General features: G+C 46.9%; 1 protein-coding gene across 2 annotated transcripts in view; it reads left to right on the top strand.

Moving 5' to 3' along the window:
• Positions 1-11,418: 11,418 nt before the first annotated feature.
• Positions 11,419-19,963, top strand: part of JAZF1 (JAZF zinc finger 1) — a 47,897-nt gene continuing 39,352 nt past the window's right edge. Inside the window, exons 1-2 of one of the 2 annotated variants that reach the window (XM_085853341.1) lie at positions 11,419-12,013; positions 14,959-15,031. In XM_085853341.1, coding sequence (XP_085709467.1) covers positions 11,899-12,013; positions 14,959-15,031 — 188 coding nt within the window. In that variant the 5' untranslated portion in view covers positions 11,419-11,898. The remainder of the gene's footprint in view (positions 12,014-14,958; positions 15,032-19,963) is intronic. The other variant, XM_085853342.1, reaches the window with a different exon arrangement.

Raw genomic sequence — 19,963 nt, 5'->3', positions numbered from 1 at the left:
AAGATCGCCGAACTCTGGGGAGGCCATCCTGAGGCTTCGTTGGGCCTCGACACAGGACGTTAGCTCTCCCTTATTCCCCTCCGGGAAGGGAACGTAGGGGTTGGGAGTAGGCTCGGTGACAGGATAGGTTAGCCGAACAAGGACAGTACAGGGGGTTAGGGGACGATTTATAGTGGGGAAGTAAAAAAAATAAAAAATAAAATAATAATAATAATAATAATAATAAAATAAGTTGGGGCTAAATTGGGGTTTGGACAAATTAAGGGAGTGGGTATGTACAGTGACAGGCAAAGGCGATAGGTGGGAGGGAGACAGGTAGGTAGGTCCGAGCCCGCCTTCCGAGTGGCCAGCACCACCGCACTCCCTCCACCAACCTCCACTGAACGGCAAAGGCTGGCCACTTCAGCCGGCTGGCTGTTTTTCTTCAAGGCCTGTGCCGGCCAACTTCATCGGCAGCTGTTGTTTTGCTGCAAGGCCTGTGCCATCGGCTGGCCGTGTTTTGCTTCAAGGCCTGTGCCGGCCACTTCATCTGCTGGCTGTTTTTCTTCAAGGCCTGTGCCGGCCAGTTCATCTGCCGGCTGTGTTTGCCTGCAGCGGCCTTCTTCTGCGGGCTGTGTTTGCCTGCTGCCTTTGCCATGCCATGCCCACTGCCCCTGTTCACCAGCCCCGTTCAATTTTTGCTTTGCCCCCCCCTGTTCATTTCCATGTGCGCCAGGATCCGCAAGGCAACAGTTTGCAAGCTGCGAGAACTGCCCTGTTGGCAGCTACAACACGGGCCTGCAGTGGCGGCCCGTGCACCGTGTTTGTGTCCATCCATCCATTCGTTGTGTTCATTGCGTGTGCCACTTGAGCTGGCACGGAGACTACGTTTGTGCAGCCCATGCACCGTTGTGGTTCACTGCGTTCAGTTCAACCCATTCATCCATCCATTCGTTGTGCTCATTGCGTGTGCCACTTGAGCTGGCACGGAGACTGCGTTTGTGCAGCCCATGCACCGTTGTGGTTCACTGCGTTCAGTTCAAAAGGGAAGGCCTTGGACTGCGTGTCAGCAGCCAGCCACGTTCCCTGTCACCTGCATTGTTTTGAGCCAGAGACTGCATGCGAGCAGCCTGGCTCCCTGTTAACTGCTTTCTTTTTGCAGAGTTCATTGATCCTGGGCCATGGTTTAGTGTAAAATTTGTAAGTTAAGGTTAAGATGTACTGTAAATATGAGTGCGCCCCCGGCATGTCTGTCCTAGCGCCGGCAATTTTATTTAAGTCGTCTGTGTGAGTGAGTTTGTTTAGGTAGTTACGCAGCCCTCAGGTTATTTATTTTGGGGACACGAATACCATGAATGTCGCACTCAGGGATCCGTAGGTAAAATGTACTAGGGGAAAACTACACATGATGGCACACGAAAATTTGACGACTCGGGACGAGTCTGTAAAAAGGGGAGGGGGTAGTGTTGTGGTTACCAAATTCGCCACCATTCAGGTCCCGTAGGTGAGATATCTCGGTAAGTATATGTGTAGTTAGGCCCAAACCCGTTGTCTAGAGGGAATAAATGTCATTCATGCGTGCTGCGACTCTTCAGGATAGCCGTTTTTCTTTTACTATCTTTATTTTGGACCAACCGCCATGATTACCACCGCCAACCGCGTCTCAACAGTCATCACAACATCAACCACCCACCACAACGCCGCTTCACCACAACAGCCACGACCTTTTACCGTCACACCTCGCAACCGTCGCATCGCCACCGTTCTTGCGCCGCTTGTGGGTACCGGTATTGGACTCGTGCAGGGCGCGCGCCGAACAGCGTGTACAAAACCACGGACTTTCCGCTCCAAAAACGGATCAAAAACGACTCACGCCCACTTTTGTTCCGTCCAATCGGTGAGCGAGGGGCGATTTGGCCCCGCCTCCAGGGCGTTGGAGGGCGGTCGCTATATGCAAATTCATGGATCAAAAAGCATTCACGCCCATTTTTTCTCGGGCCAATGGGGAGCGAGGTGAAAGGTCGAAGGCAGGGGGTCAAAGGCGAAGCCACGGGGCTTATGTAAGCGGCTGCGTTCATCAGAAAAGAGTCGTCGTGTGCGTTGGAGTGTGTGTGCGTTGGAAGGAGTTCGCAGGAGGAAGAGTTCGGAGTTGGAGTCGGAGCGAAGAGGACGGAGCTGTGGAGAGGCAGCGGCGGCGAGGGCAGACGAGGGGGTGCTCGCGTCGGTGCCGGGAGCTGCACACCAGGGAGGCCGACGGCGCGACCTGGTCGAGGTGGAGACGCTCGTCGCGGGACCCGAGACAGAGTAAAAATCCTCCTTTCCCCGAGCATCAGCAACCCCCTCCTGTTTCCCCCCGCGCTGAGATAGTGCGACCAAGGGGGCCCCCTTTCCACCCCCTACCAGACACTGTCCGCGAGGCCCGGGGAGTTGGGGCACCATCGCCGCTTCGCGCCTCATCATCAGACGGGTAGGCCCGACCCGGTCTCGGCCCCAGGCCCGCCTCATCCTGGAGGGTGGTTCTCTTTTCTTTTGCTTTGGGAATATGTGTTGTCGGCGCCGTCTGTGAAGTAGAATTGTATAAGTGTTGCCGTGTGCTCGGTAGTCGGATAGCTCTGCATTGTGTCTTCGCTTTCACATTTGCTTTTTGTGTAAAATTGCATTGTGTTTCTTTTCCTTCTATGTGCTTTTGGTGGAATTGTATATGTGTGCTTTCCGTTCATCGCGAATAAATGTGCTTTATGTTGAACTGTTTCCCGCTTCGCTTCGTCATTTCTCTCATTGAATCCTCATCTTGCTTCACGTAAAGGGTTGGTAGTGGGCTGAATACGCCCGATAATTAATCGAACCGTCGAGGCCGACGATAACACCGCTCGGTTATCCCGATAGTACGGAACGGGTCGCTTAAGTGGCCCGTGTCCGAAGTCGACCTGCGGCGAGGTGCGATCGCCCGGTCTACCCTCCGTGTGGGTACTTAGGTAGGTCGAATTTGGCGAGCAACCCTATCCCACGCGGGGGCCGATTGGCTCGATCGCGGTGAGACCGAAAGGTCCACCCGTGACTGGTTCCCGGCGTTAGTCCGAGAGGGTCACGACTGGATTGTCCGTCCGGTGGGCGACGTGCCGCGATTCGAGTTACGTGGCCGTCAGCACGCCGGCGGGCGCGAATCTGTAACAGTATGTATATGTATGTATATATGTACATATATATATATATATATATATATATATATATATATATATATATATATATATATATATATATATATATATATATATATATATATATGTATATATAAACCAAGTCGAAAACACCAGGGGGTTGACTCAGCCTGCCATCCTTCCGAGGTCGGCGAAATGAGCACCAGTTGTACTGGGCCCGGTGTATGCCCCGGTTAGAATAGGTGTACCATATCCCTGTGTGTCGTAAGAGGCGACCAAGGTTGCGTCAGGAAGGGCATCCGGCGTAAAAACCTATGCCAAATCATTATGCGGACAACAAAACGAATTTCCATACCGGATCGGTCGAGGCCCGGGTTACCAACGACCGCCACCGGTACCGGTCGTCAGCAGGGTACCAGTGGAAATTGTGCTACTGCTGGGCGAAGGAGGAGAAGAAGACGGGGAAGGCGAGTCCAGAGGCAGTGGGAGAGGGGGAAGGGTAGAAGTGTGGAGGTGAGAGTTGGAACTCTGAATGTTGGGACGATGACTGGCAAAGGGCGAGAGTTGGCTGATATGATGGAGAGAAAAAAGGTGGACATACTGTGTGTACAAGAGACCAAGTGGATGGGGAGTAAGGCGAGGAGCATTGGAGGTGGTTTCAAACTGTTCTACCATGGTGTGGACAGGAGGAGAAATGGTGTTGGGGTAATCCTGAAGGAAGATTATGTCAAGAGGGTATTGGAGGTGAGGAGAGTGTCTGACCGAGTGATGAGTGTGAAGTTGGAAATTGAAGGGGTGATGATGAATGTCATCAGTGCATATGCCCCACATATGGGGTGTGAGATGGAATATAAAGAAGATTTCTGGAGTGAGTTAGATGAAGTGGTGGTGAGTGTATCCAAGGATGAAAGAGTGGTGATTGGAGCAGATTTCAATGGACATGTTGGGGAAGGGAATAAAGAGGATGAGGAGGTGATGGGTAGGTACGGTCTCAACAAGAGAAATGTGGAAGGGCAAATGGTGGTAGAGTTTGCAAAAAGAATGGAAATGGCAGTGCTAAATACGTATTTCAAGAAGAAGGAGGAACACAGGGTGACGTACAAGAGTGGAGGAAAGTGCACACAGGTGGATTACATCTTAAGTAGGAGATGCAACCTGAAAGAGATTAGTGACTGTAAGGTTGTGGCAGGGGAGAGTGTCGCTCGACAGCATCGATTGGTGGTCTGTAGGATGACTTTAGAGGTGAGGTTGAGGAAGAGAGTGAGGACTGAACCAAGGACCAGATGGTGGAAGCTGAAGGAGGAAGACTGTTGCGTGAAATTTAGGGAGGAGGTGAGACAGGCGTTGGGTGGTGGTAAAGATGGGTGGGATGATTGGGCAACGACAGCAAAAGTTGTGAGGGAGATAGCTAGGAAGGTACTTGGTGTGACATCTGGACAGAGGAAGGAAGATAAGGAGACTTGGTGGTGGAATGAGGAAGTACAGGAAAGTATAAGGAAGAAGGGGTTGCAAAAAAGAAGTGGGATAGTCAGAGAGATGAAGAAAGTAGGCAGGAGTACAAGGAGTGGCGTCGAAAAGCAAAAAGAGAGGTGGCAAAGGCCAAGGAAAAGGCATATGACGAGCTGTATGAGAAGTTGGATACAAAAGAAGGGGAAAAGGATTTATACCGATTGGCAAGACAGAGGGACCGAGCTGGGAAGGATGTGCTGCAGGTTAGGGTGATAAAGGACGTAAATGGGAATGTGCTGACGAGCGAGGAGAATGTGTTGAGAAGGTGGATGGAGTACTTTGAGGAGCTGATGAATGAAGAAAATGAGAGAGAGAAGGTTGGAAGAGGTGGAGATAGTGAATCTGGAAGTGGGGTGGATCAGTAAGGATGAAGTGAGGACTGCTATGAAGAAGATGAAAAGTGGAAAGGCGGTTGGCCCAGATGGTATACCAGTGGAGGCATGGAAGTGCTTAGGAGAGATGGCAGTGGGGTTGTTAACCAGATTGTTTAATAAAGTCTTGGAAAGTGAGAGGATGCCGGAGGAGTGGAGATTAAGTGCACTGGTTCCGATTTTCAAGAATAAGGGTGATGTGCAGAGCTGTGGAAATTACAGAGGGATAAAGTTGTTAAGCCACACCATGAAGTTGTGGGAAAGAGTAGTGGAAGCTCGGTTGAGAGGAGAGGTGACGATCTGTGAGCAGCAATATGGGTTTATGCCAGGAAAGGGCACCACTGATGCGATGTTTGCTTTGAGAATGTTGATGGAGAATTATAGGGAAGGCCAGAAGGAGTTACATTGTGTGTTTGTGGATTTAGAGAAAGCTTATGATAGGGTGCCAAGAGAGGAGTTGTGGCATTGTATGAGGAAGTCGGGAGTGGTGGAGAAGTATGTGAGGATCGTGCAGGATATGTATGAGGACAGTGTGACAGCAGTGAGGTGTGCGGTAGGAATGACGGACCGGTTTAAGGTTAAAGTGGGATTGCACCAAGGATCGACTCTGAGCCCTTTCCTGTTTGCAATGGTGATGGACAGGTTGACGGACGAGATCAGACTGGAGTCTCCGTGGACTATGATGTTCGCGGATGACATCATGATCTGTAGGGAGAGCAGGGAGCAGGCTGAGGTGAGCCTCGAGAGGTGGAGGTACGCACTGGAGAGAAGGGGAATGTTAGTCAGTCGGAGTAAGACGGAGTACATGTGCGTAAATGAGAGGGAGGGTGGTGGTATGGTGCGGTTGCAAGGAGTTGAGGTGGGGAAGGTGGATTGGTTTAAATACTTGGGATCAACTGTTCAAAGTAACGGAGAGTGTGGGAGAGAAGTGAAAAAGAGAGTGCAGGCAGGATGGAGTGGGTGGAGAAGAGTTGCAGGAGTGATTTGTGACAGAAGGGTAGCTGCAAGAGTGAAGGGGAAAGTATACAAGACGGTAGTGAGACCAGCTATGTTGTATGGTTTGGAGGCGGTGGCGCTAACAAAAAGACAGGAAGCAGAGCTGGAGGTGGCAGAGTTAAAGATGCTGCGATTCTCGTTGGGAGTGACGAGGATGGATAGGATAAGAAATTAGTATATTAGAGGGACAGCGCAGGTAGGACGGTTTGGAGACAAAGTGAGAGAGGCAAGATTGAGATGGTTTGGACATGTACACAGGAGGGAAACGGAGTATATCGGGAGAAGGATGTTGAAGATGGAGCCGCCAGGTAGGAGGAGAAGAGGAAGGCCAAAGAAGAGGTTCATGGATGCGGTGAGGGCGGATATGCGGGTGGTTGGAGTGTCAATGGAAGATGTGGAGGATATATCAAAATGGAGACGGTTGGTCCGCTGTGGCGACCCCTAACGGGAGCAAGCCGAAAGAGGAAGAGAAGTGACCTAGGGTCCTCCCGCCTAGGGAATCAGGTTACCTAATTAACCACGCGGTTTAACCAGCGGGGAACCATGCCCTCGGTACGCCTTGTCCGAACTGGATCACTCAACCGGATCGGATCACCTTTCCGGATCGGATGCAGCCGAGCGCCACTGCCAAGGACATACCAGCTAGAAGGAACAGACTGTTGGGAATAAAGACCCGGCTAAACCTGGATTCAACCCATGCTGGACCAATGAGGGAAAAGACAAAGGTGAGCTGGGAACATTTCTACAACAATTATTTATAAACAAGCAAGTGAGGAAAAGTATGCGGCACAACAAAGGTTTATTGGGTATGTAACACAGAGAAAGAGGAGAGGGGTGTGGGGGGTGCGACAATTATACAAGCAACTAACTAAAGCAGACACAGTGCAGACTTGATGCGAGATTATTCACAGTAACAACAATAAAATATCTTCCACAAGCTTACTTAACAGACAGGCGCCAGCACACTCAGACACACACACAGAAAAAGAAGAAACCCCAATGAAAAAAAGGACTTTTGCAGCCAGGGAGAGAGAGGTTGAGGTTATAGTTTTCGGTACCTCGGTGTTTCGGGGGAGGGATGCTCCGTGGTGCGGCACCCAACAATAGCCGCGTTGTTCTGGCCACAGCTGCATGTGTGGAGATTGTGTTCCAAACAGGAGGAGCTTGAGTGGAGAAGGGAGGAGTCCAGAGGGCGAGGGTGGAGCAGTAGGCGGGACCAGGCAGGAGGCTTGGTCGAGAAGCAGGAAGCGAGGTCGTGTGGGCGAAGACGAGGAACAGAAGGCGGGCCGTCGAGGCGAGACGTGGGCGGAGTCAAGTCGCAGGAACACTCCACATGAAGACACCCACACCAAACACACACAAGCACTACACGGAGGATTTGTCCATGTTTTATGGAGCCCGGAGGTCGGGGGAGGGGCCATGCCAAATCCGACGTCATCGCCCGAGTCGGTGTTCTGACTGGCCCCGACCCCTCACATGGTCCGCCATCCTGGGCCGGGTTTCAGCCAGACGCCGGTATAGCCCGCCCACCTGGGTGCAAAAGCGTACGTGACACGCACCAGTCAAAGCGTACGTGACACGCACTCAAAGCACCAGTCTACTCCATAGTGCACGTTGCGATTTTGCCTCAAAAATGATCGTTGGGGAGGGTACCGTGGGTTGTCATGCTGTGGTAAGCGAGACGAGGGGCAAGCGAGGCAGATTTACCTCAGAAAAGAAAAGGTGGGAATAAAATAAAAGGGAAAAATGATTTAATAATCCTAACAAATAGCCCATCGCAACGCACTCCCTTGTCCTCCCACCACACAAAAGGAAGGGGTCTATCTACACGTATATTAACGGCATAACTGTCTCGGGACACCTATCTGTTGTATGCATGCGTTTCCGAGAACAGCAACAATACTGTTACATTTGTGGGGGTAGATGGAGGAATTCCATAGTAAAGATAGGATTGTATAGTATAGCATGGTCCGTGGATGAGTAGGAGACATCTCGATGTAATTTAAGGAGGGACAAGCTGGGAGGCGACGATGGTTCACGGGCGTTATTGAACAATGCCACGATAGGTACAATTGAGTTGCCATTGGTTGCACATGTTTCTGGATCGAAGAACTTCACCGTGACACCACACAATTTTTGACATGCTTTCAATCTCACACGCCACTTCGCGCGTTTTCTTCAATAAGGCTGTTTTGGACTCCTGATTTTCTGAACTTATTTGTTTTTTGAACAGACATATTGTTGTGTAGAGTGCAGTGTAGATGGTTTGTAAGGCTGGCATAAGTTTCTCTAACGATCAGTGATCTGCAATGATAAAGGAAAACAACGTTCTCCTCATCCAAGCTTTCGGCAAAATTAAATTACGAATTTCTACTAAGTGGCGTTTGAAGCACTAATTACATTGCCACAAAAGTGGAAGTAAGTCCAAATATTCACATTATTAATAAAAAACACGAATTTCTACCGAAGTGGAAGTTAAATGGAAAGTTAGATCCAGCCGCTGAAGTTGATTCCAGTGTTGATGCCTGAAATCAGAACAAAAATTAGGAATTTCCAGCGAAGTGGAAGTAGAATGGAAAGTTGGATCCAGCTTGTGGAAGCCACAAAAGTGAAAGTTAGTTAAACACCTAAACGCTGAAATTGATTCCAGTGTTTAGTAAAGCCCGAAATCCTGAAATTGGGCCTGAAAAGCCTGAAATTAGGAATTTCCACCAAAGTGGAAGTTAATTGAAAGTTAAATCCAGCTTGTGGAAGCTTTAAATTGCCACAAAATTGATAGTTATAGAAACACATAAACACAAAAGTTGGATTCCAGTCGTGAATAAAAAAATTAAATTTCCATCAAAGTGGAAGCATTTGAGGAAGCCCTACCGTAAAAACATATCTCTTCCGTCAAAATTGACCAAATCAAATCGGATTTTTTATATGTTGTACTTATGGACATTACGCACAGCTTCTAGGAAATGAAATTGTGAGAAAAAAATCGAGGGAAAAAAATAAATAAATAAAAAGTTAAAGTGGGCGTGGCTCCGTCCACAAGTGGTGTGCGATGCCCTCATACAAAAAGACACAACAAGACCATGATATCAAGCTTGCGTCCAAGTTTCATAAAGATCGCATCAAACGTCATGGAGCTATGCTCTGGAGAGAGTCACAAACAGACAGACACACAGACACAACGAAAATAGTGGTCACTGCTGGCACCTGCAAACCAAAAACTGTGAGCTTAAGTTGGTTACGTGTCACTACATGGGGGGTGTTGTTGTGTTAACGAGGTAGGGTGTAAGGCTAGTTTCTCCCAGTGTGTGATTGCCCCCTGAGAAATTTTCCGACGTTTTTACAACAATAGCTGGCAGGCTAAATCCCACCTCCCAGGAAAAGTAATTGGCAAGCTACGCCCTGGGAGGCTGATGATTGGTTGGGGTGACATCAGAGAGGAGAAGGTTCTAGAGAGAATGAGGATAGTTGGAAGAGACAGTCACCCCCTCTGGTCTCCTCTCAGCACGATGGAAAAGCTGCCCGATTCTTGTTATCACAGCAGCCTCGGCATTGGCTTTGTGCGATCAAGGAGAAAGGTGGCGCCATTTAGTGTGTGTGAAGGACCAGAAACTGTACGGTGGTTTGTGGTATCCCGGCGTTTAAGACCGTCCGCACAAATTGCATGACGTCCATAGTTGCGGAGAGTGACTTGGCACCATTTTGGTATGTTTCCCCACGCGGTGGCGACGCAGTTCGACGAACACCAGGCTCCAAAAGGACATCTCTGGACCCAAGCTGAGTGCCCACATAAAGGGGAGGATTTTATTTTGCTTTTATCTTTCTTCCCCTTGTCTGTTTTTGTGACTGAGTGGAGACGTCTCAAATTCGGATTTATTTCACCTCAACTTTCATTATCTCCCACTTTGAATTATTTTCATTATCACCCTTTTGATTTGTGTTTATTGAATCATTATTGTCGAATTTATTTGTGTTTCTTTATTCGCTATGGGTTCGAGGATAAACCCGTGCACTTCCTTTCTGGTGAAGCGCCTTCCCCTGCCTCCATCCCGCTCGCGTCGTCACCGCCAAGGATTTCAGCTGTTCGCCTCCGAGTTAAAACCGATTGGCCATCCGTCCAGGATGGTGTTAATTGGCATGAATACGACGACACGCAATCGGGATAAGTTCACAGCCAAAGTCATGTTCAACTGTAGGTTCGTTTTCCAATTCGTGTTCAAAATACAACTTTTTAATTGAAATGAAGTTGTTCCTCGAATATAAATTACGTATGTGGACAGACAGACAGATGGACAGACAGTTAGATGGACAGATGGACAGACAGACAGATGGACAGACAGACAGACAAGGTGAAACAACTGCTCATTGCTGCCCCTGAGTGGGGTAAAAAAATCAAATAAAATCGAGTGTTTCTATATTTTCCTTCCGACCGAGGCGTACACACACACACACACACACACACACACACACACACACACACACACACACACACACACACACACACACACACACACACACACACACACACATACACAAACACACATACACACACAAACACACAGTCACACACACTCATACACACACATACATACACATACATACACACAAACACATAAACACACATACAAACACAAAAAAACACAGAGACATACACATACACACAAACACACACAAACATACATACATACACACACAAACACACACACAAACACACATACATACATACACACACAAACACACAAACACACACAAACACACACATACACACATACACACACAAACATACACACACACAAACACAAACACACATACACACACACAAACACACATACATACATACACACACAAACACACACAAACACACACACACACACACACACACACACACACACACACACACACACACACACACACACACACACACACAAACACACATACACACACACACACAAACACACACATAAACACACACACACACACACACATACACACGCACAGACAACCAAGCACCAGTTTAGTAAACACGGGATTATATTTCGTAATTCTTTAACACGTGAAGCGAGCGAAGAGAGCGTGCTTCCGGGTTCTTTAGTTTAGAACCAGTGGCGCTGTCGTCATGCCAACGGGACGTCATCGCTTGGGAGCTCCATGTCGTGAAGGTAATGTCAGCGTTACCGTCATCCTTATTTGGATACATATTGTAATAGGTTCGTAATAATAGAGAGAATATATATATTTTTAACTTTCACTTTATTTGATGTTTGCTTTGTGTGGATTAAATATTTTTTTAAACCTTATCAGTTAAAAAATTCTTCATTCTTTCTGTCACGCCCGTCTGCGGGAATCTGCGAGGTAATTCTTTCACGTCGTCACGTCAATCTTTCGGTGTTCCACAATACAAACGTTTTCCTTGACGTCGTCATTCCTGATTCCCGTTACTGCGTTATGTTACAGCTTCTTCTTCTTCACCAATGAAAACACGTGAAGCCTCCAGACTCGTGTCCCGCCTTCAATAACTCTCACGCTTCCTCTTCCTCTTCACCACTCAGTCCAGCCAAGCCTCCGTGTCGTCCCGCCTTCTCCAATATTCCCCTTCGCCACTTATTCCTTCCCTCTTCCTCGGTCCTATCTCATTCCCGAACTATCTTTCCGTAATTTTTCGTTCCCCCCTCCCCCTCCCCCCCCCACCAAGCCTTTTTTTTTTCCTCAAAAAGATTCTTTATTATTACTAATCCATCCAATTGCATCCAGTGAACTTCCTCTTAATCCTCGGTCATTCTTACACCCCGATCGCCCACGATTTGACCTCCACCCTCCTCCATTCCACATTTCGCTTCCCAACATCCTCTCGCTCTTCCTCTCCCGTCTCTCGGTCTGTGTCCGGAGCGATGACGGGCGTCGCCGCGGTCTCTTTCTTCTCAAATAGCTGTCGTTTCGGGGGTTGTGGACTTACGTTCCCCTCCCTCGGGGAACTGATCGAGCACATTGAGGATACGCACATCGGTAACGCTGTTTAACATGCACGTCAATCGTGGTCATGCGCTGGAGGGACAACACCATTATCATGATGTGGGGATGCTGTCTGTGGTGGTGGTGGTGGTGGCTGTAGTGGTGGTGATGATGGAGGTGGTGGTGGTGATGGAGGTGGCTGTAGTGGTGATGGTGGAGGAGGAGATGGAGGTGGCTGTAGTGGTAGTGGAGAAAGCTGTGGTGGTAGTGGAGGAGATGGCTGTAGTGGTGATGGTGGTGGTAGTGGTGATGGTGGTGGTAGTGGTGATTGAGGTGGAGATGGCTGTAGTGGTGGTGGTGGTCGTGGAGGTGGAGCAGATGGCTGTCGTGGTGGTGGTGGAGAAAGCTGTGGTGAAAGTGGTGGTGGAGGAGCAGGCTGTGGTGGTGGTGCTGGAGGAGGAGGAGCAGCACGCTGTGGTGGTGGAGAAGGAGGATGCTGTGTCGGTGGAGGAGGCTGCTGTGTCGGTGGAGGAGGCTGCTGTGTCGGTGGAGGATCATGATGCTGTGTCGGTGGAGGATGATTCTGTGTCGATGGAGGAGGATGATGCTGTGTCAGTGGATTAGGATGCTGCTGTGTCGGTGGAGGAGGATGATGCTGTGTTGGTGGAGGAGGATGATGCTGTGTTGGTGGAGGATGATGCTGTGTCAGTAGATTAGGATGCTGCTGTGTCGATGGAGGAGGATGATGCTGTGTCAGTGGATTAGGATGCTGCTGTGTTGGTGGAGGAGGATGATGCTGTGTTGGTGGAGGAGGAGGATGCTGTGTCGGTGGAGAAGGAGGATGCTGTGTCAGTGGAGGAGGAGGATGCTGTGTCGGTGGAGGAGGATGCTGTGTCGGTGGAGGAGGCTGCTGTGTCGGTGGAGGATCATGATGCTGTGTCGGTGGAGGATGATTCTGTGTCAATGGAGGAGGATGATGCTATGTCAGTGGATTAGGATGCTGCTGTGTCGGTGGAGGAGGATGATGCTGTGTCAGTAGATTAGGATGCTGCTGTGTCGATGGAGGAGGATGATGCTGTGTCAGTGGATTAGGATGCTGCTGTGTCGGTGGAGGAGGATGATGCTGTGTTGGTGGAGGAGGATGATGCTGTGTCGGTGGAGGAGGATGATGCTGTGTCGGTGGAGAAGGAGGATGCTGTGTCAGTGGAGGAGGAGGAGGAGGAGGAAGGTGATGTGGTGGTGGTGGTGGTGGTGGTGGAGGAGGATGATGCTGTGTCGGTGGAGGAGGATGATGCTGTGGTGGTGGAAGAGGAGGAGGAGGAAGGTGATGTTATGTGGTGGTGGTGGTGGTGGTGGTGGAGGAGGATGATGCTGTGTCGGTGGAGGAGGATGATGCTGTGGTGGTGGAAGAGGAGGAGGAGGAAGGTGATGTTATGTGGTGGTGGTGGCGGTGGAGGAGGATGATGCTGTGTCGGTGGAGGAGGATGATGCTGTGGTGGTGGAGGAGGAGGAGGAGGAAGGTGATGTGGTGGTGGTGGTGGTGGTTGGTGGTGGTGGAGGAGGATGATGCTGTGGTGGTGGAGGAGGAGGTGGAGGAAGGTGATGTTATGTGGTGGTGGTGGTGGTGGAGGAGCAGGACGTGTTGGTGGATGATTTGTTAGGTTTATGATAACGTGTGATGAAGGGGATGTCGTGGTGAAGATCGATGGTGTCTTGGTGAAGGATTATGACAATGTGATTGATGACGCTGAGCAACCTAAAAGTATAATAATTTGTGCTAAACACAGTTTGCATTTTAAAGTTGTGTGAAGGGACGGAAAACATCACTTTGCTAACTCGTTAATGCACAACAATTTCTCACACACGATGATGCAGTTTCATGGAAAATCCACAATAACTTTTATGTTCTGTCATGAAATCTCTGGCAGCGTCTGTGTTTTTCAAGTTTGCCTTATTCGTCACAATTGATCTGCTGGCTTTTGTACGGCCGATTTGATGTTGCTGGAAGTTCTCGTATGAGGCGCATTAAGAACGACTTTAGAAGGTCTGAGTATGGTTTGCATGACTTGTACGGACCTTTAGAGACTGTGGACGAATCCACACGGTAAGTGATTTGAGCTCTGCATCCCAGCATGAAGAGTCGATGCGCTCAGAATGAGAACCACAAACAGAACAACTTCACTGAAATTCTTGATATGACATTAACTGAGGATTTGTAACCGTTTTCCTGCAAGGTGAGTTTCAGCATGTTTTGGAATATGCTTGTTACCCTCACGAAAGGAGAGGGTCTTTCAGTTGGGTCCATCTGTTTGTCCATGTAGAACGTGACCTATGTATTTATTACATGACCTTTACAACCATAAGTCCCCCTAAAACACCCAAGACTCCTCCTCCTCCTCCTTTGTATGCAGCACAAGGCTGCGGGTAGCATCGTTGGCTGGAGGCACGGCTGTGCTGCTGATGCAGTGCCCCCATTACCAGTGCACTGCTACTCATTTTGCCGACCTCGGAAAGATGACAGGCTGAGTCAACCCCACCTGGTGTTTATTCAACAGGAGACAGGGCTCAAACTCAGGACCCTAACCCCAAGACCCTTTCAAACCTTTTCAAACGTATGACCCTTAAGACCCCAAAAGCTCAAGACCCTTTAGAGCCTTCAGAACCCTAATACCATTGAAGACCCTTTAGATCCTCTTGGCTCCTTTAAAACCCTGAAGACCCTTGGACTCCTTTCTACCCTTTAGACCTTTCAGACCTTTTAATACCCTGTGGACCCCTTTGACCTTTTTAGATGTTTTAAGACCCTTCAGACCCTGACCTTTTAAGACCTTTTCAGACCAATGACCTTTACATATTTACAATTAGACCTTTAATTTGCAATCAATGACCTTTCATCAAGTACATCCTTCCATTTATTTGCCACACAAAACAAATCCTGGTGAGGGTCTGCAATGTCTGATTGCTCTTTCTTGTTTTGTCTTTGCCAACTTCTCCCCCAGACTCGGACCCTCGAGTGCTGGAAATTCAAGAAGTGCAGCAGCCCACCTACATTGCTCTGAGCTACATATGCAGGTATTTTTGACTCCTGCTAATATCACAGGTGCATACAGTGGGAAAAGGAACGGCTGACGGAGTGGATGAATCGTTATAGAGCATTCGCTCCAAGTCTGCGAGGTTGGTGTTTCAAACCCGACCCTGGCCGAGTCATACCACATTTGTTTTTTTTTAAATGTACGTGCTGCTTACTTGCTTGATGCTCAAAAAAGGATAGAGCAAGGACAAACAACCATAGGCTGGCATCCATTGCACAAGCCTGATGGACCTAATAACCTCCTCCTTCATGGAACTTCCTCGAAAGGGAACTCGTATTATTATCATGAATTTCCCCCCCCCCAAAAAAAAAAAAATTATATGGTGGAAGGCTCATGGAGGAGCTGCAACACAAATTGAAGCACACGCATGCAGAGAAATACATGGAACAAGCTTGACTTGAGCTCAGACATACAAGGCCGCTGATGTTGTGTGAAGACTTCATTCCCGGGACACACTGTGTACCAAGGACGCCATCTTTGTGATGTCACTTCTCTCTCTGCACTCAGCCGATTAGGTACGCAGGAATTTCCTTCTCCCCATGGATGCCAAACTATGGGGTTTATCGACGCTTTCCTTTGAAACTGAGCCTCAAGCAAGGAAGCAGCACCATTCTTAAAATCTCTGACATGATTATCCTCGGGTCAGAATCGAACCATGTGTGTGTGCACGCAGTGTTCGTAGTTATCTCCAAATGGGGGTTTCAGAAGGTGGAATGGTGTCCTCCCTGGTCTCAAAGTATCCACCTCGGTTTTGTGAAGTTATCATGATTCATGGACCAAGATGTGTTTTCTTGTTCTCAAAGTTTCGTTCCGAAGGCTCTTTTCAGTATCGTCACCGAGCCTGGACAGGTTGCAACTGCAGTTAATTTGTAGTAATATTCCTAGGAATTTTTTTTAAATTTTTTTTTAGGATCTCCGCAGGGTTCTTCTTCATCATTCCCGTTACTCCGATTTGTCACTGGTACAATTCCGGTGCTCTTCACCTTCCAGGATCTTTTCGCTTCATTTTTGAGATCTTGGTATTTGGTTATTTTTTTGATTTCTGTGTTTAAGCCAAAATCACTGGGAACTGACACCTCAACTAGCAATGTCATTTCTTCTTTTTTGTACCTAAGTACTTTATCTGGTCGTAATGTTTGTTTTCTATGTTCATGGTCTGAGATAATCAGGTCGTATGTGAGTGTTACTTCCTTTTTTTCAACAATTGCTTTTGGTTCAAGTTTCCATGAGTTTTCTGAAACTGGGATATTGAGACTTTTGCAGATGTGCCACTTGATTACTCTACAATGCCTGACAAAAGTATTCAACCCCTATCAATAATGTCATTTTGATGAATTATGAATTTTGTAGAACAAATTTTTTTCCAAATGAACTTTTAAAATTTCAATCATAACTGAACAGATCAAACAAAACACTTACAGTTGAAGGAGACGACATGTCAGGAATACCTCTAAAAAGCTTGTACAAATCAAAATTCACTGGTTGCAAAAGTATTCACCCACTTAGGTGAGTACTTGGTGGAAGCACCTTTTACAGCAATGGCTGCTACGAGTCTTTGTTGGTATATCTCTACCAGCTTTGCACAGTGAGATGGTGAAATATTTTTTTCCCCCTTTCTTCACATTGGTCTAATTCTGCCAAGTTTGATGGGGATCGTCGATGGACTGCAATCTTCAAGTCTCGCCATAAATGTTCAATTGGGTTCAAGTCAGGACTTTGACTGGGCCACTCAAAAACATTTATTTTCTTCTTATTCAGCCACTCCAGTGTGGATTTAGCTTTGTGCTTCGGATCATTGTCCTGATGAAATGTGAATCTTCTACCCAGTTTCAGATTCATGGCTGAGTCAAGGAGGTTTTTATCAAGGATTCGCCTGTACTTTGCACCTTCGATCCCGACAAGCTTGCCAGCCCCTGCTGATGAAAAGCAGCTCCACAACATGATGCTGCCTCCACCATGCTTGACTGTAGGGATGGTGTTCTTTGGGTGATGTGCAGCGTTTGGCTTGGGGCCTTTGAATTTAGACCAAAAAGTTCAATTTTGTCTCGTCTGACCACAATTTGTTTTTTCTCCATGTACCTGCAGTTTCATTAAGATGATTTTCCAACTCCATGTGAGCTTTTAGATGCATCTTTTTCAGTAATTGCTTCTTTCTTGCCACCTGTCCAGAGAGGCCAGCTTTGTGAAGGGAACGGGAAAGTGTTGATAAATGAGCACTGACCCCCATCTCAGACATGGAGCTCTTTCAAAATCATTGTTGGATTTACAGTGACGTCATGAACCAGTTTCCTGCTTGCAAGGGTGCTGTGTTTGGATGAGCGACCTAATCTGGGTCGAGTCTGGGTGGTGTGATACGTTTTCCACTTCTTTATGATGTATTTCACCGTACTGAAAGGGATAATAAGTGACTTTGAAATCTTCTTATAACCCTCTCCTGAACATTGCTTCTCCAACCCTTTATGTCTGACTTCTTTGGAAAGCTCCTTGGTCTTCATGTTTGCCTTATTTGTTGACCGAGTGAGTAGCACCTTAAAACTCCTGAAATCAGTGGGGTAGCTAATTTTCAAGTAAAACAACTGATTACATGCAGGTGAAACCTATTACTCTTATTTTGTAACCTTTCAAACAAATATTTTGCCCCTGAAGTGATTTAGGGTTATTTAGGCAAAGGTTTTGAATACTTATGCAACTGAGAATCATCAGATTTTCCTGTTAATAAAAATTCTTCTTCTTCTTGTGTATAGTAGCTATCATTTCTTGGAAGTGCGACTGTCACTGATGCAGTGCCCCTCGACCAGTACACACTGGTACTCATTTTGGCGACCTCAGATGGATGACAGGCTGAGTCAACCCCCTGGTGTATTAATTCAGCCGCCAACGGGGCTTGAACTCAGGACCCTATGATCCCAAGCTGCCACCCTAACCACTAAGCCAACACCAGGCTTGTTAATCAAACTTATTCACATTGTATTTTCTTTTTAAGACGAAGTTGCCGGAGGCATTGTTTTCATGTTGTTCGTCCAGCTGTCCGTCTGTGCATCCGTTGTTCCCTTTTAAATTTGTTTTCTCTGTAACCGCTTCTCCGATTAACATTAAATTTCCACCATAGGTGTGACTACTCATGTAGAATGTGATATGTATAATAACCATGATGTGATAGGTCATGTGGTGTGGCAGCCATGTTTTTTATTTTTTGTATACAATATCGAGGCTTGTATAAGAGCTAACACTGAGAACGTATTACATTTATTATAAAGGGGTGGGATAAGAAGCACAAAACAGTGGGGAACAGAGACATTAAGAGATCTGTGGAAGGGAGAGGGATGGGGCAGGGTATATGGGGTAAACAAGATGGACACTACAGGGACTTTCAGGAAGGAAAGCAAGGAATTTGAAGGAGAGGGATTTGGAGTGGATTAACAGGGGTAGAAAAGATCATGGTTTTGGATGGGGGAAGATAAGAGATGGTGGTGAACAGCTGTTTTGAAGACCTGGAGGGAAAAATGGGATTAAAGAGAGTGTGGGAGTTTGTTCCAGAGTTGGGAAGAAAAGAGGAATGAAGGAGTGAAGGTGAGTAGTAATCCTTGACTTTGGTAGTTTCACCAGAAAGGGGTTACTGGCAGACCTTGAGCGCTCTGCAGCAATATGGGTGTGTGTGGGGGGGGGGGGGGAGGTTGGATTGGAGGCGGTAGAAGACAGAAAGACCACCGACCTGCCTGTGGTGAGAGAGTGAAAGACCCAAAGACTCAGCCACATCACGGGAGATGCCAATGATCCTAAAAGCCTTGGTTTTCACAGCGTGAAGCCGAGAAAGGTGTGGGGCAGGAGCACAAGCTTAGAGTGGAGAGCAGTACTCCATCAGGCTGTGGATAAAAGCTTTGTATATGGTCAGGAGCTCAGGTGTGCCAAGGAAGGACTTTGCACAATGGAGGATGCCCAGTCGGCGACTGGCTTTGGAGGCCAGGTTGGAAATGTGGCTTTACCAGGAGAGATCATGGCAGATAGTGAGACCCAAAAGCTTGAATGAAAGGACTTCTTCAAGAGTATTGCTGAGAAAGTAGTTGGTGGTGGGCTAAGCGCATGTAAGTGGTTACCACTCTGTTTCAAAAAGTCAAAAAATGAAGTTTGTTCTATTGCCTTCTCACTACATTTTCCTGAAAGTGTAAGTCTAACTGAGTTCAGAACAAAAACCCAAATAGCTTAATTATATATATACACATACCGAAATATGATACTTTGAAGAAGGGGTACCTATTCTCATGGTTTTGTCAGTTTTCAATGAAATTACCTAATTTTTCTTTTTTTTGCAAAATAATTGAAGGTCATAGTATGTAACTTATTCTAGCAACTAATCTAATAATCAAAATACCAATTTCTGGGATTATTAAGAAATAATACAAACCTATTTTTTATTACTGCTCTATTCAATGACTGTCAGATGCTGAAAAGCACTAAAAGAGAGATTTATCGAACAAATTCTTGGACGTAAATTTTCAATTCAATCAATTCTGGGAGTAACAAAAAGCTCTCTAAATTCTCCAAAACTGTTTTAACTGCCTTCTAGATTAATAAAATATTTTTTAAATACCTGCAAAAATATTTTAAAATATTTTAAAGAAAATTAATTTTTTAATCAAATTCAAAAAAGTGACGTGCAATCGAACAAAAATGCAAAATTACTCTAAAACCAAAGCCATTCATGTTTTCAATATTTTTTATACTATTATATCTGTATCACTGTGCCCCATTTGTGAATAAATTTTAGTGAAAATAGTCTGATGCACAGAAGAATAAAAGCATTTTTTTTTAAACATGACGTGCAGTCGGACATTTGGGTTGTAAAGTTCGGTCAAGCCGCTGTAATTAAGTATCCACCCGGATCATCTCAATTTTTTTTTACATTGATTATTGG

Source organism: Eptatretus burgeri, chromosome 13 (genome assembly GCF_056783735.1).
Source record: "Eptatretus burgeri isolate ZD-2024b chromosome 13, Ebu_testis_v1, whole genome shotgun sequence".
Lineage (NCBI taxonomy): Eukaryota > Metazoa > Chordata > Myxini > Myxiniformes > Myxinidae > Eptatretus > Eptatretus burgeri.
This window is presented reverse-complemented; position numbering and strand designations above follow the sequence as displayed.